The sequence below is a fragment of the Hyla sarda genome, chromosome 5, assembly GCF_029499605.1.
Source record: "Hyla sarda isolate aHylSar1 chromosome 5, aHylSar1.hap1, whole genome shotgun sequence".
In the NCBI taxonomy this organism is placed as follows: Eukaryota; Metazoa; Chordata; class Amphibia; order Anura; family Hylidae; genus Hyla; species Hyla sarda.
In genome coordinates, this window is record NC_079193.1 from 236345443 (window position 1) to 236368203 (window position 22761).

Sequence of the window (22761 nt, forward strand, 5' to 3'; positions counted from 1 at the left end):
GCACTATGGGCGACAATTTTTATGTTCTGGAGTTCTCCTTTAAACACTCAAGTCCAACTGTGCATTTTTGATCACTTCATATACCAAAAAAAATTAATAAAAAGCAATCAAAATGTCCCAAAATGTCCCAATTAAAACTACAGAACACCCCACAAAAAATGAGCCCTCATCAAGGCCTGTATGTGGAAAAACAAGTTACAAGGGTCAGAAGATGACAATTTTAAAAGATAATTTTTGTGCATCTAGCTATAATTTTTTTTTATAAGTAGTAAAATAAAATCTACATAAATTGGGAATCCCTGTGACCTTATGGACCTACAGAATAAAGATAAGGTGTCATTTTTAACGAAAAGTGCACTGCATAGAAACTGAAGCCCCCAAAATTTCAAAAATGTTTTTTTCTTCAATTTCACTCCAAATATAACAAAATATTATATAATATTATATATTATATATATATATATATATATATATATATAGATTTTATTTAATTTTTTTTTATTATTTTTGGTTTTGCCATAGATTTTGTTATGAAATGATTGATGCCATTACAAAGTACAATTAGTGATGCAAAAAAAATCAAGCCCTATATGACTCCATAGGTGCAAAATTGAAAGCGTTGTGATTTTTAGAAGGGGAGGAGGAAAACAAAAAAGTGCAAAAATGAAAAATGGTCTGGTCCTTAAGGCCAAAAATGGGAATGGTCCTTAACCCCTTAACGACGCAGGACGTATATTTACGTCCTGTGCCGGCTTCCGCGATATGAAGCGGGATCGCGCCGCGATCCCGCATCATATCGCGTGGGTCCCGGCGCTAATCAACGGCCGGGACCCGCGGCTAATACCACACATCGCCGATCGTGGCGATGTGCGGTATTAACCCTTTAGAAGCGGCGGTCAAAGCTGACCGCCGCTTCTAAAGTGAAACTGAAAGTATCCCGGCTGCTCAGTCGGGCTGTTCGGGACCGCCGCGGTGAAATCGCGGCGTCCCGAACAGCTGATCGGACACCGGGAGGGCTCTTACCTGCCTCCTCGGTGTCCGATCGACGAATGACTGCTCCGTGCCTGAGATCCAGGCAGGAGCAGTCAAGCATCGATAATGCTGATCACAGGCGTGTTAATACACGCCTGTGATCAGGATGAGAGATCAGTGTGTGCAGTGTTATAGGTCCCTATGGGACCTATAACACTGCAAAAAAAAAAGGAAAAAAAAAAGTGTTAATAAAGGTCATTTAACCCCTTCCCTAATAAAAGTTTGAATCACCCCCCTTTTCCCATAAGAAAAATAAAACAGTGTAAAAAAATAAAAATAAACATATGTGGTATCGCCGCGTGCGTAAATGTCCGAACTATAAAAATATATCATTAATTAAGCTGTACGGTCAATGGCGTACGCGCAAAAAAATTCCAAAGTCCAAAAAAGCGTATTTTGGTAACTTTTTATAACATTAAAAAATGAATAAAAAGTGATCAAAAAGTCAGATCAAAAACAAAAATCATACCAATAAAAACTTCAGATCACGGCGCAAAAAATGAGTCCTCATACCGCCCCGTACGTGGAAAAATAAAAAAGTTATAGGGGTCAGAAGATGACATTTTTAAACGTATAAATTTTCCTGCATGTAGTTATGATTTTTTCCAGAAGTGCGACAAAATCAAACCTATATAAGTAGGGTATCATGTTAACCGTATGGACCTACAGAATAATGATAAGGTGTAATTTTTACCGACATATGCACTGCGTAGAAACGGAAGCCCCCAAAAGTTACAAAATGGCGTTTTTTTTTCGATTTTATCGCACAATGATTTTTTTTTCCGTTTCGCCGTGCATTTTTGGGTAAAATGACTAATGTCACTGCAAAGTAGAATTGGCGACGCAAAAAATAAGCCATGATATGGATTTTTAGGTGGAAAATTGAAAGGGTTATGATTTTTAAAAGGTAAGGAGGAAAAAACGAAAGTGCAAAAACGGAAAAAACCCTGAGTCCTTAAGGAGTTAAAGGGACAGGTATACAAATTTTTGTACAAAAAGTTATTTTTTAAGAGTAGTAATATAAAACAAAGCTTGTGTATAGTTTTAATAGTATAGACTTACAGAATGAAGATAACTTGTCATTTTTTGGCAGAAAGTGCAATGTATAAAAATGGAAGCCCCCAAAAGTTGCATAATGGCTTTATTTTTAAAATTTTGCCTCCACAAATTTTTTGGTTAATAGATTTTTTGGTAAAAGGAGTAATGTCAATACAATGTACAATTGGTGGCACAAAAAACAAGACCTCATATGGGTCTGTAGATAGAAAATCTAAAAGGTGCTTTAGGTGCTAAATAGTTGCTTAGAATAGTTCTCTATGGGGACTGAACACTTGTAATGAGTAGTAAAAGGTTTTTAAAAATAAACCCCTGCCCTAATATTTAAATTTCCCCCCACATTTTTTATGTAAATTTGGAATTGCTGAACAGAATACTAAAATAAAACCTTAAAAAATTGGGCATAGTTATCGTACTGACCTATAAAAGATTTCATGTCATTTATACTGTTAAGTGCACTGCATAAAACATTGACATCTGAAGTTTTTGTCATTTCAAGAAAACTTCATACATTTAAATGGTTCTTGTCCAAAATGACAGGCAATTGTGATCCCTTTGCTAAGGGGAATGATCTATAATGTTTCCCAAAAAGCAATATTAGCAAGCATCAAATGACCAGGGTAATTTATAGAATTCTGTAAAGACAAAACTTTGTTGGACTATGGCCATTTAAAGCATAGCCCCCAAACTTAAAAAGTGTACCTGTCGTAAACAAAAATTTTATATAATGTAGGTGGGCCACTCCAGTGGAAACATCAACTGATGCCTGAAAGTTAAATAGATTTGTAAATTACTCCTATTAAAAAATCTTAATCCTTCCAGTACTTATTAGTTGCTGTACAAAACCGAGAAATTTGTGAAATTTATTTCTGTCTGACAACAGTGCTCTCTGCTGACCCCTCTGTCCATGTCAGGAACTGTCAAAATTAGAATCATATCCCCATAGAAAACCTCTCCTCCTCTGGACAGTTCCTGATAGGGACAGAGATGTCAGCAGAGAGCACTGTGGCCAGACTGGAAATAACTTCACAAATTTCTCTGTAGTGTATCTGTAGTAAACAGCAGCTGATAAGAACTGGAAGGATTAAAATTTTTAAATAAAAGTGATTTACAAATCTGTTTAAAGGGGTGCTTAAACATCCCCTATCCAAGCTATCACGCCCCCTCCCGTAGGCTTGCATTGCGGGGCGGAGCGTGACGTCACACGCCACCCGCACTGTAGTCGCCGGTAATCAGTCCCGGAGCGGACACGCTCCAGAGACTGATTACAAACGGGGTGCCGCATGCATGATCCCGGGGGTCCCCAGCGGCGGGTCTCCCGCGATCAGGCATCTTATCCCCTTTCCTTTGGATAGGGAATAAGATGTTTAAGCACCGGAGAACCCCTTTAACTTACTTGCACCAGTTGATTTGAAAACATTTTTTCCCCCACAGGAGTTCCCCTTTAGTACTTGCTCAGAATGCCAGTATTTATTAAAAAAAATAAAATAAAAAAACATTGCTCCCTTAACCCCTTAAGGCCCAAGGACGTAGCGGTACGTCCTTGGTCCTGCTCTCCTGATATAACGCGGGGTTACACAGTAACCCCGCATCATATCACGGCGGGCCCGGCGTCATAGTGAAGCCGGGACCCGCCTCTAATAGCGCGCGGCGCCGATCGCGGCGTCGCGCACTATTAACCCTTTAGCCGCGCGCTCAGAGCTGAGCCGCGCGGCTAAAAGCGAAAGTGAAAGTTGCCGGCTAGCTCAGTCGGGCTGTTCAGGATAGCCGCGGCTAATCGCGGCATCCCGAACAGCTTACAGGACAGCGGGAGGGTCCCTACCTGCCTCCTCGCTGTCCGATCGCCAAATGACTGCTCAGTGCCTGAGATCCAGGCATGAGCAGTCATGCGGCAGAATCGCTGATCACTGGTTTCTTATGAGAAACCAGTGATCAATGATGAAGATCAGTGTGTGCAGTGTTATAGGTCCCTATGGGAGCTATAACACTGCAAAAAAAAAAAGTGAAAAAAAAAAAAGTGACTAAAGATCATTTAACTCCTCCCCTATTAAAAGTTTGAATCACCCCCCCCCTTTCCAATAAAAAAAAAAAAAAAAAAAAAAGTGTAAATAAAAATAAACATATATGGTATCACCGCGTGCGGAAATGTCCGAGTTATAAAAATATATCATTAATTAAACCGCTCGGTCAATGGCGTACATGCAAAAAAAATTCCAAAGTCCAAAATAGTGCATTTTTGGTCACTTTTTATATCATTTAAAAATGAATAAAAACCGATCAATAAGTCCTATCAATGCAAAAATGGTACCGTTAAAACCTTCAGATCACGGCGCAAAAAATGAGCCCTCATACCGCCCCATACACGGAAAAATAATAAAGTTATAGGGGTCAGAAGATGACAATTTTAAACGTATTAATTTTCCTGCATGTAGTTATGATTTTTTCCAGAAGTGCGACAAAATCAAACCTATATAAGTAGGATATCATTTTAATCGTATGGACCTACAGAATAAACATCAGGTGTCATTTTTACCGAAAAATTTACTACGTAGAAACGGAAGCCCCCAAAAGTTACAAACCGGCGTTTTTTTTCCAATTTTGTCGCACAATGATTTTTTTTTTTCCGTTTCACCGTAGATTTTTGGGCAAAATGACTTATGTCATTACAAAGTAGAATTGATGGCGCAAAATATAAGCCATCATATGGATTTTTAGGTGCAAAATTGAAAGAGTTATGATTTTTTAAAGGCAAGGAGTAAAAAACGAAAATGCAAAAATGGAAAAAACCCCGGTCCTTAAGGGGTTAATGACTCCAGTATCGAGCTCCCGTCCTCCACAATGAACCATTGCCCAGGACAGGAGCGTGTTACCAGAGGAGTGGCGGTAGGCAAGTCATTTGCTTTTTTTTGGTTTTTAATGCCAGTGTAGTAAAGAAAGTGCCCCCTAACCGAATGTGACCTGAGCAGCTGCTCCAAGTGCTGACTCTGTGACAGGCTGAGCTGTGCACAACCACCCCCTACTCTTGGTTGTTGGGGGAAGAGTGTGGGGTGTGCAGCAGCTCAGCTGATTGCTGTAACAACTACATGGCAGTGGACACATTCCTCTATATGCTCATACATCTGCTGCCATGAGTCAGTAGGTCACATTCGACTCCAGGGCACGGTTTTCTTCACCGGAATTCTGGGCAAGTTTTAAGGAGAAAAAAAAGGGTTCTATTTTGGAGTACACCTTTAAAGGGGTTATCCAGGCAAAAACATATAATATATATATATATATATATATATATATATATATATATATATATATATATATATTAAGTTAAAGGGGTATTCCAGGAAAAAACGTTTTTTATATATCAACTGGCTCCAGAAAGTTGAACAGATTTGTGAATTACTTCTATTAAAAAAATCTTAATCCTTTCAGTACTTATGAGCTTCTGAAGTGAAGGTTGTTCTTTTCTGTCTAAGTGCTCTCTGATAACACCTGTCTCAAGAAACGCCCAGTTTAGAGGAGGTTTGCTATGGGGATTTGCTTCTAAACTGGGCGTTTCCCGAGACAGGTGTCATCAGAGAGGATTTAGACAGAAAAGAACAACCTTAACTTCAGAAGCTCATAAGTACTGAAAGGATTAAGATTTTATAATATAAGTAATTTACAAATATGTTTAACTTTCTGGAGCCAGTTGATATATAAAAAACGTTTTTTCCTGGAATACCCCTTTAACTTACAACTAAAAAAGACATACATTGGTCTTACACAAACTAGTGCAGGACTGTGATGGATTTATCAAAAAGTATGCCTCTTAATAAACCCAAGGGCATCTGAGGCTACACATACAACAGCCTCTGAAGTTTACACCACTAGGAGCGGACACAGATTTCAACTATAATTTACACCTACTGTGTAGTAAATTCACATATAAGGTGGCCATGCCCCCTTAGTGTGAAACCCTACCCTGTGCCTACTTTTAGTGTAGACTGGCCAATACATTTACACGCCCTTCCTGATCTGCACCAGACGGTGACTATGGAAATTTCCAAATTATGTAAATAGACTTTTCAATACTTTCAAACCAGGACAAGAGAACAAACAGATGCTTGGTTGCCACAATTTGATTTTATTGGCGTCATAGCATTACAGTTACTGGAAGCAACGTTGTCTCTGGCTTCAGTAACTACATATAAATGCTAGTGTTCCTTACCTCAAAATTGTCTTTGCAAGCTTCTAGACCAATCTGTAGCAACAACTGCTTTACTCTTTTCCGTGCTTTACGTATTTTCTCAAGATTAGTGACAGGAGTTTGGAACATTTTGGCGGCACTAAGAAGAAGAAGAAGAAAAACAAAAACAGTATTATTCACTATAATATCATGTCCTTGTTACTTCTCAGAATATATGACTTCACATCTCCATGTTCATCCCTGCTGTAGGTTCTGGTCAAATGTGCACTGTGGTTTCTGTCTATAATGAAAGCAAAAGCACGCTGCTAGATCCATCTTATAAAAGGACACCAGCACCAGGTCCTGAAGACTAAGAACAGGGTCCATAGGGCTCTACCAAAAACTATAGATCAGCTGTGCTTGCTTCTACACACTCTACGGAAGTGCCCAGACCAGTGTTTCCCAAACAGGGTGCCTCCAGCTGTTGCAAAACTACAACTCTCAGCATGCCCAGACAGCCTAACAGGGTGCATCCAGCTGTTGCAAAACTACAACACCCAGCATGCCCGGACAGCCAAAGGCTGTCCGGGCATGCTGGGAGTTGTAGTTTTGCAACAGCTGGAGGCACCCTGTTTGGGAAACACTAGCCCAGACTATGGAGTTCCACACAAACACCACATTCATTGTAGCCATCAAAAATCTTGGGTTGCAGAGCAGAATGTTAACAACGTCCATTGCTATAGTTTTGTAAAATTTGAGTTTGGAAAATCTTTAGTTTTTTTTTTCCCCCCCCCAGTTATTAACATTATGGGGGAGATTTATCAAAACCTGTGTAGAGGAAAAGTTGACCAGTTGCCCATAGGAACATGATCGCTTTTATTTATAAAAAAAAAAAAAATCTGCACCATTCGTCCTTTAAACTGGTTTTGATAAATCTCCCCATTAGAGTTTTATAAGCCACAAATGTCTAATGGATGAGCATATGTCCAATGGGGCTCCCACATTGTAGGTTTACAAGTAATATACAGCTATTTAGTTTTTACAAGCAAAAAGTGACCAAATCATGTCAGCATCCTGCTTTCTACAACGATCTCACATGTACAGATCAGTGAGGGGGGACAGGTCTTACTTCCACTGAGCAGCTGTTCAGCAGATTTTGCTAGAAAGAGGAAGAACTACTGACTTCACTCCTACTTGTGGACAGGCCACTCCTATCACTTACAGCAGTGTTTCCCAACCAGGGGGCCTCCAGCGGTTGCAGCCTTCGGCTGTCCGGGCATGCTGGGAGTTGTAGTTTGGCAACAACTGGAGGCACCCTGGTTGGGAAACACTGATTTAGAGCGTTTTACACTGCAGCCTCATCCACTAGTATTCTGGTGGATAATTCACCTCACCAAATATCATTTCTTATTCTCCTGGAATGAACAGAATGCTATGTGAGTCAACAATATACAACTAGATTTTATGAAGGGCTTATTTTTGTGGCACAAGTTGCACTTTTCATTGGCACCATTTATATTATATAAATGTATTACAAAGCAAAAAATAAAAAATAAATAAAATTTTAATATATATATATATATATATATATATATATATATATATATACATACATAACATACATACACACACACACACACACTATATATTTTATTTGCAGGGCAAAATTGAAAACAATATGGAACTGTGCAATTTTGCAGGCCAATATTTTTGGGGGAACTCATCATACGGCAAAACTTATATGCTACCTTTATTCTATGGGTCGGAACATAGTAACATAAAAAGACCAGAGTCCATCACGTTCAACCTATATCCCTAATGAGTCCCTACTGAGTTGATCCAGAGAAAGGCAAAAAACCCTCATACTAGAGGTAAAAATTCCTTCCCGACTCCAAATATGGCAGTCAGAATAAATCCCTGGATCAACGTTCTGTCCCTATAGATCTAATATACATAACCTGTAATGTTATTATTCTCCAAAAAGGCATCCAGACCCCTTTTAAATTCTTTTACAGAGTTCCCCATGACCACCTCCTCTGGCAGAGAATTCCACAGTCTCACTGCTCTTACAGTAAAGAACCCTCGTCTGTGCTGGTGTAGAAACCTTCTTTCCTCTAGATGTAGAGGATGCCCCCTTGTTATGGCTACAGTCCTGGGTATAAATAGATCATGGGAGAGATCTCTGTACTGTCCACTGATATATTTATCAGGGATGTGGAATTCCTATCGCCCGACGCCCGGGACTAGCAGTTTTGGGCGCCGGGCAGGTGAATTTGTCCGGCCCTTAGCCTGGCTTCGGGCAAGCAGGGCCTGACCTGACAAGTGCGGTGGCGATGTGCAGTCTGTATGGAGCGGGCTGCCGACTCCTGCCCGCTCCATACTCTGCAGCCCCCGGCTGTAAAAATCTGTTTCCTCCGAAGCAGAGCAGCGGAGATGAGAAGCTGTGTATTTGTCTTCTCTCCCCTGCTCTGCAGACGTGCGGGGGAAGATGAGGGGGCGTGGCTTCTTTCTCCCTGTGCAGACCTGCGTCCTCAGCCTTCCCTCCCCCCAGCTGTAGCTTCAGAGAGCTGAGGGGAGGAAGCGCGTCTGCACGGGGAGATGCATGCGGCGCTCTGCAGTATGTATGGAGCAGGCTCCGGACTCCTGCCCGCTCCATACTCTGCAGCCCCCGGCTGTTCTCAGTAGCCGGAGGCCGCCGCTAATAGCCAGCATGCAGCGATCGCCGCGGCTGGCTATTAACCCTTTAGATCGCCGCTGTCAAAGCTGACAGCGGCATCTAAAGGGACATGTGAATGCTCCCTGGTGGGCTAGTGGGGTGGATGGACAGCCCGGACCACCCTCCACCCGGAACGCCCCCGGACGCTACAGGAACGATGGATGGATGGCCCGGACCACCCCCATTACGGGTAAGTTAAATTTTTTTATTGACTGGGAGGGTGGGGGAGGGGCCCAACCGGTATAGCGGTATGGGAAAAAATCCATACCGGTATACCACCTAGCATCACGGTGGGGGGTGCAACGCGGTGCGGTGGGTCGGCGGTGCGGCGGGTCGAGGGGGTGGCGGTCGCGGTGCGGGCGGTGCATTATCGGCAAGATAATTGCCGATACCGATAATGCCCAAAATCGTGATTATCGGCCATACCGATAATCGGTCGATCCCTACCTCATACAGCCTGGTATGCGGGAAAAAAAATAAAGCTACAGGGTTTAAAAAAAAAAATTAGAAAAAGTTCAGAATTAGTAAAACATGACGTAAACTATACAAATCTGGTATCGCTGTAATCAGGCGACCTAAAGTATAAAACTAACATTTTACCTCAACCACAAGGTAAATGGCGCAGAAAAGAAAAACCCCAAATCTGCTAAATTATCTTTTACTATTTCAATTTCACTTCCATATATATTTTTTTTTTTTTGGTTCAGAGAATGTTATTGAAAAATTAAAAAGGTATCCTTATAGTAGGTAGTTATGGCTATTATAGGGCGAGGAGGAAAAAATGGAGAGCATAAAAGCGAAAACTGGCCCGGACAAGTGGATCGTCATGAGGGACAAGTAGATTTTGCTCCATTTTAGTCCCGTGGACAAGTAGTTTTTTATAAAATTTCCACACCCCTGATTTATACATAGTTATTTGGTCTCCCTAAGCCTTCTTTTTTTCTAAACTAAATAACCCTAATTCTGATAATCTTTCTGGGTACTCTAGTCCTCCCATTCCCCGTATTACTCTGGTTTCCCGTCTTTGAACCCTCTCCAGCTCATATATCTTTCTTGTACACTGGTGCCCAGTACTGTACACAGTATTCTATGTGTGGTCTGACTAGTGATTTGTACAGCGGTAGAATTATTTCCTTGTCGTGGGCATCTATGCCCCTATTGATGCACCCCATGATTTTATTAGCCTTGGCAGCAGCTACCTGACACTGGTCACTACAGCTAAATTTACTATTAACTAAGACTCCTAAGTCCTTTTCCCACGTCAGTTCCAAGTGTTCTCCGATTTAATACAAAATCCCAACCCAGATTTTTCCTCCCCATGTGCATTACCTTACATTTATCAGTGTTGAACCTCATCTGCCACTTCTCAGCCCAAAACTCCAACCTATCCAGATCCATTTGTAATAGTGCACTGTCCTCTATTGTGTTTACCGCTTTACAGAGTTTAGTATAATTTGCAAAGATTGTTACTTTACTATTCAACCCCTCTACAAGGTCATTAACCCCTTCCCTCTATTTTTCATTTTTGCACTTCTACATTTTTAGAAGGTGAGGAGGAAAAAACAAAACACTTTCAAATTTTCCACCTACAGACCCATAGGATGGCTTATTCTCTGCGCCAACAATTTTCCTTAGTAATACCATTAACAATTCAACCACAAAATCTACGGTGAAACCAGAAAAAAAAATTATTTGTGGGGCAAAACTGAAAAAAATAAAATAAATAAATATACCATTTTGATTTTTAGCAGCTTCCATTTCTACGCAGTGCAGTTTTCGATAAAAATTGCACTTAATATTTATTCTATGTCCATAGGGTCGCAAGGATAGTCAATTTTTATAGGTTTGATTTTATTTTTACTACTAAAAAAAAAAATTAAAACCACATGCACCAAAAATACATTGAAAAATTTCCGTGTGGTTTAATTGACCGTGTGGTTTAATTAACAATATATATTTTTTAGTTCGGACATTTACGCACGCGGCGATACATGTTTATTTTTATTTACACAGTTTTAAGGAGGGTGATTCAAACTTTTATTAGGGAAGGGATTCAAACTTTTATTAGGGAAGGGGTTAAATCACATAGGGGACTATAACATTGCACACACCGATTTCCTACACTGATCACTGCCATGCAATAGCATTGATCAGTGTTATCGCCGCTTGACAGCTCCTGCCTGGATCTCAGGCATGGTGCAGTCATCCGGCGATCGGACAGCGAGGAGGCAAGTAGGGACAGTGAGGAGGCAGGTATTGGACAGCGAAGAGGCAGTGAGGAGCTGTTCGGGACGCCGCAATCTCACCGTGGCGGTCCCAAACAGCACCACTGAGCTAACTGGAAATGTTTACTTTCATTTTCAACACGGAGATCAAGTTTGATCGACACATCTGAAGGGTTAATGCCGGACATCAGCCCGATCGGAGATGTCCGGCATTAGCTGTGGGTCCTGGTTGCCTATAGCAACCGGGACCCACTGGGTATGATGCACACTCACCTGCAGAGCGCGATTCATACCTCGGGAGCCGCAGATGGACGTTAATGAATGTCCATTTGCCGCAAGGGGTTAATAAATATATTAAAAAGACTGACCCTTGTGGTACCCCACTAGTAACAGCCACCCAATCAGAATAAGTACCATTAATAACCACCCTCTGTTTCCTATTACTTACCCACTTACACACATTCTCCCCCAGCCCAATCCTTCTCATTTTATGCACCAACCGTTTATGTGTCACCGTATCACATGCTTGGGAAAAATCCATATATATGACATCCAGGGATTGCCCCTGGTCCAGTCTGGAGCTCACCTCCTCGTAAAAGCTGCTCAGGTTAGTTTGACAGGACCGATCCCTCATAAAGCCATGCATTTATTTTTAATTAAGATATTCAAAATAGAATCTCTTAGAAAACCCTCAAACAATTTACATACAAGGGAGGTTAAACTAACAGGCCTATAATTCCCGGGGTCATCTTTTGACCCCTTTTTAAATATTGGTACCACATTTGCCATGCACCAGTTCCTTTAGAACACGGGGATGAATGCCATCTGGGCCTGTTAGATTTTTTTGTAGGCGGCAATGTACTTCCTAGGAGGTTAGACAGGTGACCTGTACTGGGGAGTTTACCTTATCTCGCTGTATTTCACCTGGCATTTCATTTTCCTCAGTGAATACAGTGGAAAAGAATTTGTTGAATACACTGCTCAAAAAAATAAAGGGAACACAAACACCACAATGTAACTCCAAGTCAATCACACTGTCCACTTAGGAACAGACAACAGGTGGACATTATAGGCAATTAGAAAGACACCCCCCAATAAAGGAGTGGTTCAACAGATTGTGACCACAGACCACTTCTCAGTTCCTATGCTTCCTGGATGATGTTTTGGTCACTTTTGAATGCTGGCGGTGCTTTCACTCTAGTGGTAGCATGAGACGGAGTCTACAACCCACACAAGTGGCTCAGGTAGTGCAGCTCATCCAGGATGGCACATCAAAGCAAACTGTGGCAAGAAGGTTTGCTGTGTCTGTCAGTGTAGTGTCCAGAGCATGGAGACGCTACCAGGAGACAGGCCAGAACATCAGGAGACCGTAGGAGGGCAACAACCCAGCAGCAGGACCGCTACTTTCACCTTTGTGCAAGGAGGAGCACTGCCAGAGAAGCCCTGCATAATGCAGGCCACAAATGTGCAGGTGTCCACTCAAAAACAGTTAGAAACAGACTCCATGAGGGTGGTATGATGGCCTGACATCCACAGGTGGGGCTTGTGCTTATAGGACGTTTGGCATTTGCCAGAGAACACCAAGATTGGCAAATTCGCCACTGGTGCCCTGTGCTCATCACAGATGAAAGCAGGTTCACACTGAGTGCATGTGACAGAGTCTGGAGACGCAGTGGAGAATGTTCTGCTGCCTGCAACATCCTCCAGCATGACTGGTTTGGCGGTGGGTCAGTAATGGTGCGGGGTGGCACAGCCCTCCATGTGCTTGCCAGAGGTAGCCTGACATTAGGTACCGAGATGAGATCCTCAGACCCCTTGTAAGACCATATGCTGGTGCTGTTAGCCCTTGGTTCCTCCTAATGCAAGACAATGCTAGACCTCATGTGGCTGGAGTGTGTCAGCAGTTCCTGCAAGATGAAGGCATTGATGCTATGGACTGGCCCGCCCGTTCTCCAGACCTGAATCCGATTGACATATAAAAAGACAGACCAAAAGAGAGGGAGAAAATAGATGTGTGGTACCCAAAGCAGAGACCACTGTAAAATACTCCCAAATAGTAGTTGACCCCTTAGTATGACTCCAAAACTGAACATAGAAAAATAAGCGAGTCATTTATACAAATAAAAGACTAATTTTATTGATATGCACTAAAATCAAGTAAACACATAAAGAGGAAGACAATACATCAAGAAAAGCGGCAAAACCGGATACCCTGCAGGTAAGATGGCAGTAAGGGGGTATTGCACATAAAACAACAATCAAGCAGCATATATAGAGACAGACACTAGTCTACATGGTAGCAGCATAATAAATAATTGTACATCATCCCAAGTATATAAAGTGCAGAGCACAGACTAAGTAAGGTGCTGTGCACTGGCATATATAAATTTATATGTCAGCGATAAAGTGCATGGTATAACAAAAGTAATATGATACCCACAAAAAGACTCAGAGGTCACAGGAATACTGCAGGGACTGTGATACCACCACTCCTGAGATTACTTGTGATTATGTACAATTATTTATTATGCTGCTACCATGTAGACTAGAGTCTTTTTGTGGGTATCATATTACTTTTGTTATACCATGCACTTTATCGCTGACATATAAACTTATATATGCCAGTGCACAGCACCTTACTTAGTCTGTGCTCTGCACATTATATACTTGGGATTATGTACAATTATTTATTATGCTGCTACCATGCAGACTAGTGTCTGTCTCTATATATGCCGCTTAATTGTTGTTTTATGTGCAATACCCCCTTACTGCCATCTGGACTGCAGGGTATCCGGTTTTGCCGCTTTTCTTGATGCATTGTCTTCCTCTTTATGTGTTTACTTTATTTTAGTGCACATCAATAAAATTAGTCTATTTCATTTGTATAAATGACTCATTTGGCTTTTTTGCTTATTTTTTCTGAATACGACTGAGCACATCTGGGACATCATGTCTCGCTCCATCCACCAACACTACTTTGCACCACAGACTGTCCAGGAGTTGGCGGATGCTTTAGTCCAGGTCTGGGAGGACATCCCTCAGGAGACCATCTCATTGATAATTTTTGTGTAATTTAGTTGTAAGCACATTCAACTATGTAAAGACGAAAGTATTTCATACGATTAGTTCATTCATTCAGATCTAGGATGTATTATCTTAGTGTTCCCCTTTTTTTTTTGACCAGTGTATATTTGCTTTTTCCTGATCCCCATTTATAATTTCTTCCTCATTTAAAAAAAAAAAAAAGGCCTACACTTTCATTTTTAACTTTTTTTCTATTTATATAGCAACCTTTCCAAACTTAGATACATTTTTGTTTTAGGCTTTAGCGAAACAAAAACATGCTCATTGCAGTGTTTTGACCCCTATAACTGTTTTTTTACCTACAGAGCTGTAGGAGGGTTCATTGTTTGCTCCATTAGCTGTTTTAATGTTACCGCTTCTGTGTAGTTCTGAATTATTGATCACTTTTTATTCATTTTTTTGTGTGATATGATCATAAATGAGCAATTTTGATGTTTGGAATTTGTGTTTACGTCGTTGTCCACGTAGGATCAGGAATGTTATGATTTAATAGTTCACCACATGGCAATATCCAATCATGTTTTGTTTGTTAGGCAAGTCTTAACACCGGCCAAGCCATGGAAGATGCCAAAGCCAAGGTAAGGTCTTGAGCAACCCATCAGAATTACTGTTTAAATGCTGCTCACGTTATTAAGATGTTATCCCATACGATTAAACAATATTCAACTTATATAGGTTTGATTTTGTTTTACTTAAAAAAAAAAAAATTATAATTTTGTACCAAAATTAGCTTGTTAAAAAAATTTCCTCTTCCGATAGCTTATACGAAAGTGTGAGGGCTAATTTTTTGCACCATGATCTGTAGTTTTTATTGGTACCATTTTTGTCTTGATGGAACTTTTTGATCACTATACTTTTTTTAGGGTATTCCAAGTGACCAAAAATATGCAATTCTGGACTTTGGTATTTTTATTTGTATACGCCATTGACCGTGCAGTTAAAGTAACAATACAATTTATAGTTCGGACGTTTACACACACTGCGATACCACACATTTATGTTTGCTTTTTTTTATTTTATTTTTTATCTCTTAAGGAAGTACCTGTACGCCCAGTCCAGGTAAATAAATCTGGGTCATGCCGTGACCCAGCGTCACACTGGGTCGGTCCCTGCAGCTAATGATAGCCGGGATCCTGGGCTAATAGCGTGCGGCACCGATTGTTGTGCCACGCGCTATTAACCCGTTTGATCGCCGCGTCTAAGTTGATTGATACGTCTAAAATGAAAGTGAAAGCTTCCCGGCAGCTCAGTCGGGCTGATCGGGACAATCATGATAAAATCGCGATGTCCCGTTCAGCTAGCACAAGAGCGGAGGTCCTCTTACCTTGCTCCATCGCGTCCGATCGGCAATTGATTGCTCCAAGCCTGAGATAAAGGCTTGAGCAATAGACTGCCTATAACACCGATCAATGCAAAGCTATGGCTTTTCAGGGATCACTGTAAAAGATCAATGTGTGCAGTGTTATAGCCCCCTATGGGAGCTATAACACAGCAAAAAAAAAAAAATAATAATAATAAGCAATCAAAATGTCCGATCAATACAAAAATGGTACCGATAAAAACTTCAGATTACTGTGCAAAAAATTACCCCCATACCGGCCCGTACGCAGAAAAAAAAAAAAGTTATAGCGGTCAGAAGTTGAGAATTTTAAACGTATAAATTTTCCTGCACGTAGTTATGATTTTTTTCAGAAGTCCGACAAAATCAAACCTATATAAGAAGGGTATCATTTTAACTGTATGGACCTACAGAATAAAGATAAGGTGTCGAACAATAAAATTTATTTTGCCGTTTCGCCGTGAATTTTTGGGTAAAATGACTAATGTCACTGCAAAGTAGAATTGGTGGTGCAAAAAAATAAGCCATCATATGGAATTTTATGTGCAAAATTTAAAGTGTTATTATTTTTAGAAGGTGATGAGGAAAAAATGAAAATGCAAAAACCCTGTGTCCTTAAAGGGTTAAACATAATTTTATAGCCCCCATAGAGGAATATTACATGCAATCTTCAGATTGCATACACTGTTCAATGCTATAGCCATAGGTCCTCCAGCCTGCCATGGCTGACTGGAGCTTTGGATTAGCTGATCAGGACATTGCGGTTTCACCATGGTGGCACCGCAGAGCAGCCAGGAAGTGTTTTCATTAACATTTATGACATTGCAATCAACTTGCGGTATCTTAAGGGGTTAATACTGGGCATCACCATGATTAGTGAGGTCCAGCATTAGCCACGTGTCCTGCCGGGACCACCCCGCTATGACTTGTGCTCAGTTCTTGAGCCTGCACCATAGAAGGATAGTGGGACAAGGGCGTACATGTGCACCCTTCATCTTTAAAGCTACGTTCAGACTACTGGAAGCGGGATTGCAGGCAGAAATTCTGCTTACTAAAATGGACAAGCTAGTAAACAGTTTTCCGTTCACCAATTCACACTTTGGCATTTTTGAAGTGGAGATTGGGAACAAAAAAAATCCACTTTAACATTTGCACCAGAAGAATTGCGTTGCCCATTCTACAGGCAGATATCCACGCAGAACACAGTGCAGTATATTGGGGACTGCAATGGCTGCGCGGTCCTAGCACCGACTGATTCTGTCAGCGCTGCCAGCACTTGTAATCTCTAAACGGAAACTTTTCACCTGGAGATTCCGCAGTCTGAATCTAGCCTAAGAGGTTAAGCTGTGTTCAGTAATTTAGTTTACATCTTCAGCATAAAATCTGCAGCTTCAAATCCTGAGCATCACATATGTACAATACTGTACCTGTGAATAGATCCTAAATGGCCCACCCCATGTGTCTGCATCACTTATAAGTGTGCTGGACTTTCCATACCCTGCCATTCAAGTTAAAGTTATGTATCTCAGCCTTTAGAAGAATACTGCCATTGCTTGCTGTTATCAGCCATTCTGACCCCACCCCCATGATTACTACAGTCCGTATACACGACAATGATGGGAAGGTTAGGTACTGCCATGTAGAAATGTTAGTTGTTCCCGTCACCGGTTCACACCGCCGGGGGGCGCTCTCCACGTACAGGACACCGGGAAATTGTCTCCCATAGACATATATGTAAATAGACTCCATCCCCCTGTAATCACCGCAGCCCCCAGGGGGCAGCCTAGAGCAGCAGAATAGCCCCGGTGTCCACCGAGAATCATGGCGTCCCCGTCAGTGAGTGAGGGGAGGAGTCAGCAGCAGCGGCGAGGTGCTGCTCCGTGTCTCCCGCGCTCCGGCGCCCGCCGCCACCGCCCCCTCTGTCCCGCGCTCCAGGCTGTGTATGAGGAGCGGCGCGCACACAATGGCCGCACGTGCTACACTTACCCGGCTCTGCTGAGGAGAGGGAGCTGCTCCGACTATATAAGAGCCACCGCCTCCTCCTACCGCCGCGTCCTTCCGCTGGCTTCAGCCTCTATCCCCTCCTCCTGGGTATCACCGGCACCAGTCACCGTGTGGGTGGGCGTGCTGTCCAGAAAAGTGCGTCCGCTCCTCTGCCGCCACCGGTGAGCCGTCCCCCCCTCAACTGTCTCACCGCCAGAAAATGGCGGCCGGGTATATAGCTAGGAAGTGACGTCAGAGACCCCATAATCTGCATACACTTATTGCCCAATTAAGCCACGCCCCCTTCACACTGTAAAATCTGGGGTTCCATTCTAGCTAACATTTCAGGGTGTGATGTAAGATTTAGGGGTTCTCCACGTTTGGGGGGTCCCATAAAGCTCCAGTGTGCACCCCTAAATCATTTCACCCCACCCCCTCTATTGTGCCCAGTAGTGGAGCTTACCTACAGGAAAGTCTCGCGTTGTTCACTCAAACCCAGTGATGTCACACTGGGGGGCGGGACAACATGACATCACGGTGACGATGGCAAGTCACGTGGTTTACCTCAATACCCGCCTCTTTTATGCAAATTCTGTGGGTGGTATGATGAAGCTCCGCCCACAAATGCACAGCCAATAGGAAAATGCTTCATTGTATAGTGTGGGAGGGTTTTCTTTTTCTTATTGGAGGGAACCACATTGGATTGTTGGTAAATGTCAGCAGCCAACAGAAAAGCAGCTGTCCTGAGGATAATGACATTTCTATGACAATGGTGGCAAATGACTTGTGGTCAGTAGTCTTCTTATGTCAGAGCTCTGCATGTTGTATGACATATCACCTCACTATAACAAAGTAAGAAACATTCTAAAAGTTTTCTCATTTTTGTCTCTTACATCTTTCAAGGAATTCCTCAAGAGGGTCCTGACTTTCCATTGAATACAAGAACTCAATGATCTTGGCATATGCTCAATATTATACTCCACCATCCAACCCTCCATAGACTTATTATACATGTTATCCAATGGGAAAGCCATTATTGGATCGGCGCCTGCTGCCTGGAAACCAGTGGAAGAAAACCATTGAAGAGGCTTCTACTAGACAAAGTCTTCATCGCTCAACTTCTACACAGTCAGCTCTTAGTGCCATCTGGTCCTGGGAAAGACAAGTGGCCAATAGTTCAGATTTCACGTTTTCTGTAATGGAAATTGTATCTAGTTAGTAAAGGAAACAGAAGCAAAACTAATAGAGACATGTCAGTTGATACCCAGCTTTCCCAGAATCAGATCTACTAATGGCTGGGTGTGTAACAGTAGAGGGTGACACCATGATGTCTTAATGTTGTGTGGAAATATTTGCCAGAAGCTGACGCTTTATATTTCCATTCCCATGATATTGGCTTCACTCAAACTCCTGATAAGTTCTAGACACTGCATAGAGATGAATATATACGTATACTTTCTTCTCTTCTCCAGGATACAGACATTACAATAAAACACTCTCTATTGTGAAGCATACAACAAAAAGAAGAAAATGAGATTTTTCAAGATTCAGCCAGTCCCCATTATGACCAGATACTCTTAAATATCTTCCTGGCAATCTCTCTCTGTTTCGCTGTCTCCGTACGTTACATTTTTCATGAATTTATAGTAGAAGCCATATCTTATGATAACAGTGTTGGGGGTCAACTGCACTTAAAGGAGATCTCCAGTATTGAAAAATGTATCCCCTATAGGGTAAGTTTCAGATCGTGGGGGGTCCCAGCGGTCGGATTCCTCCCCCCCCCGCGATCTGAATCTTATTTCTTATCCTTAGGATAGGGGATACGTTTTCAATACTGGAGATCTCCTTTAATGTGGAAGTTTCACTGCTAGATTAAGGGTCCATGAATACTACAGATTATCCGCTCGGGATGAATTCCGCGCAGAATTCGTTGGCACCAGAATACATTAATCTCATTGGGATTCTGCTGCTCCGCGCACACTAAGGAATTTCCGTAGCACAACTTTCAACACAGATCCGGATTTCACTGAAAGAATTAACTTGTTCATTCTTTTCATAGAATTCCACAAGGAAAATCCCATTGTCAGAGGGAGTTTGAATTGCAGAAGTAAAAGGGGTACTCCACCCCTGGACATCTTATCAAAGGTATGGGTGATAAGATGTCTGATCGCGGGAGGTCCCAGCTGTGGTTGTTCGTCACGACCACAGCCGCCCAGCCAGGGTGCATCACAGGGGTCCTATTGGCCTGACCCACCGCGATCAGACATCTTTTCCCCTATTCTTTGGATAGGGGATAAGATGTCCAGAGACAAATTCTGCTCAATTATAGGGGACGTGGATCGGACATGGACCCTTAGGGTCCTTAGCACTTCTCACTTCTCTGTATTTCTTTAATACCTAATTTCTGTCGCTATAAGTACCCTCAGAATTGTCGAGTGTTGTGGACTATGTTGGTAATATGTAAAATTTTTTAATTATTATTGTTTTTCTAATGTGAAAAGAGATTTATTTTCACTATGTTACTTTATGACTCTTTATTTACTTTATGAGATTTTACACATTGTTTCATACAGTTATACAAAACATATACAGATATAATTACACACATGTCATAATCATCATTAGCTAATTGTGGGCAGAACCTATAACCTTACATGACTGCTGACAGCCTGTTATAGGGAGTTTGGTGCATCAAGATATCAAGCTATGAATAAGAACATCTCCAAAATGAGTCAGTGGTTTCTGATATGAATTGGTTTTTAGTCCCATTTTTAGTTTTCACTGATACATTTTGTGTATCAAAAAGAATTAAAGTTGTAAATAACTTCTTTATACTGTTGTCTTAAAGGGGTACTCCGGTGGAAATAAATGTTTTCAAATCAACTGGTGCCAGAAAGTTAAACAGATTTGTAAATTAAAGTTATTAATATATATAGTTCGCACTGATACGGATTTATTGCAATATGTAAATGTCGTACCTGTATGAAGAAGTTGCTGACGGTTGGGTGATGTGGTATAACTGCAGTTCTGAAGCTGTGTAGTTCTTTCCAGTCTGACCACAGTGCTCTCTGCTGACACCTCTGTCCTTTTTATGAACTGTCCAGAGCAGTAGAGGTTTGCTATGGGGATTTGCTCCTACTCTGGACAGTTCCTGACACAAACAGAGGTGTCAGCAGAGAGCACTGTGGTCAAAATGGAAAGGGCTCAACAAGATGGGAGGCTGTAATTGCTACAGTTGTCAGAAAGCAAAAAAACAGCCATAAGGAAGATTAAAGGGAGTTACATAAACAGCATAGTACTGTAGCTACACTATTTTGTGAGCTATACTGTTTGCAGAAACAGTATAGCTCACAATGCTACGCAGTTTATAACATTCCCATTAGCATTAATGGGAATTTTGTAAACTGCCTAAAACAGCCAGTTTGCCAGTTATGGCAGGTGCAGTCAAGCCTGAGAAGGTTAGGGGTCCCCAATCTGAAGATAGGTGTGGGTCCCAGAGATTTGTTGTATATCTTGGGGATATACTATAAATGTCTACATGGAAATATCTGATTCCCAGACACTGAAGACAACTGCGGGCCCTCTCTTCCTGAATAGCTGTCGGAACCTATGTTTCATGGTGGTCTCACAATTCTTCAGTGATTTTTTCCCAAATACTTTTTTTTTTAACAGCATATAAAATGAGTGTCTTCTTAGGTTTTCCCAGGTTGCAGTGTGGCCCGAGACATCACATCACTTGTCAGGTGATCAGAGGGAACCTGTCATTGCTTCAATGATAGTTAAGTCATTACAAGTCATACAATAAATTACAATCACACAAACCATGACAGTACAATACACAGTAAAGGTTCCCTAAGCTATACATCCCAGAGGATGCTACTCTAACACTCCTCTCTAGGTTTTCACTCCTCTTTATCATTGACAACCGAGCTGTCCAAGATGGCCTAGTCTTCCAGCAGGGACATGTTCTCCCTGTTGATGACGAGGCGGCTCTTGGCAATCCAAACAGCATCCTTAAAACAGCTCATAAGGCGCCAGGCCTCCAGAATGGCCTCCACATTGTGGGTCCCAGGGAACAGACCGTAAAGCATTCAATTGTATGATAGGCAGTTCCTGGGTACGGAGTGGAACGACTGCTGGGTGGGAGGAAGATCATTCTGTTTTTTGCAACAGCTGGAGGAACCCTGGTTGGAAAACACTGGTCTATTGCATCGAAGGGATCACAGGTGTGTTTCAATGGGTGGGGTGGCTGATGTGTGGGTGGGAGAAAAGTGTCCTCATACTTACAAATAAGAAATCAAGGGACTTGTAGCTTAAAGGGGTATTCCGGTGATCTGATATCATCCTTCCTTGAGAAACTTAGGCTTCTTTCTGTGTCGCCTGAGGAAGCTGCGAGACTAACTGAACCAGTGACACAGCGGGAGGTTAAAAACATAATCTCTTCCTTCCCCGTGGGTAAAAGTCTCGGCCCAGATGGTTTTACTATTGCCTACTATAGAAAATTCTTGGATATATTGTCCCCTTTTTTAACAAAAACATATAATTCTTTGCTGAGTGGTGGTCATTTTCCCAGGCAATCGCTAGAAGCACACGTCACAGTTATACCGAAAGAAGGCAAGGACCCTACATCTTGCGCTAGTTATAGGCCAATTTCACTCCTAAACCTCGACATCAACATTTGGGCAAAACTCCTGGCTATAAGAATGGGTGAAGTGCTAGCGAAATTAATCAACCCAGATCAAACGGGTTTTGTGAAGGGGAGCGAGGGGAAACACAACGTGTTAAGGGTGCTCCACGCTATCCAGTATGCTCATGAAAGCGGCAAACCGCTGCTGCTTCTGGGCACAGATGCTGAAAAAGCCTTCGATAGAGTGGCATGGGATTTCATGGAGAGCACCCTATATAAATTTAACTTCCCACCCAAATTAGTATCTGCAATACTTTCCCTTTACGATGAGCCATATGCAAAAATAAAGATTAACGGCACACTGTCGCCACCCTTTATGATACGCAAAGGAACCCGACAGGGCTGCCCCCTCTCGCCCACACTATTTGTCTTGACGGTCGAGACGTTTTTGCAAAGTGTCTGCCAGGACCCTGGGATATTTGGCTTAAAGGTTGGTAAGCATACCCACCTTGCTTCAGCATTTGCTGATGACATATTGCT

General features: G+C 42.0%; 2 protein-coding genes across 15 annotated transcripts in view; one reads left to right on the forward strand and one right to left on the reverse strand.

Moving 5' to 3' along the window:
- The window catches only part of ADNP2 (ADNP homeobox 2), a 30776-nt gene extending 12599 nt beyond the window's left edge, over positions 1-18177 (reverse strand). For 2 of the 9 annotated variants that reach the window (XM_056521339.1, XM_056521334.1), the window contains exons 1-2: positions 18058-18177; positions 6290-6407 (exon numbers count right to left, since the gene is read on the reverse strand). In XM_056521339.1, coding sequence (XP_056377314.1) covers positions 6290-6397 — 108 coding nt within the window. In that variant the 5' untranslated portion in view covers positions 6398-6407; positions 18058-18177. The other 7 variants (XM_056521340.1, XM_056521336.1, XM_056521338.1 and 4 more) reach the window with 5 other exon arrangements.
- LOC130273891 (glyoxylate/hydroxypyruvate reductase B-like) overlaps positions 17638-22761 on the forward strand; it is a 105970-nt gene continuing 100846 nt past the window's right edge. For 3 of the 6 annotated variants that reach the window (XM_056521356.1, XM_056521357.1, XM_056521358.1), the window contains exon 1: positions 17651-17776. The gene's annotated coding sequence lies outside the window, so the exon portion shown is untranslated. Of the gene's footprint in view, positions 17777-18246; positions 18384-18497; positions 20508-22761 lie in introns of those variants that run through there. The other 3 variants (XR_008844168.1, XR_008844169.1, XM_056521359.1) reach the window with 3 other exon arrangements.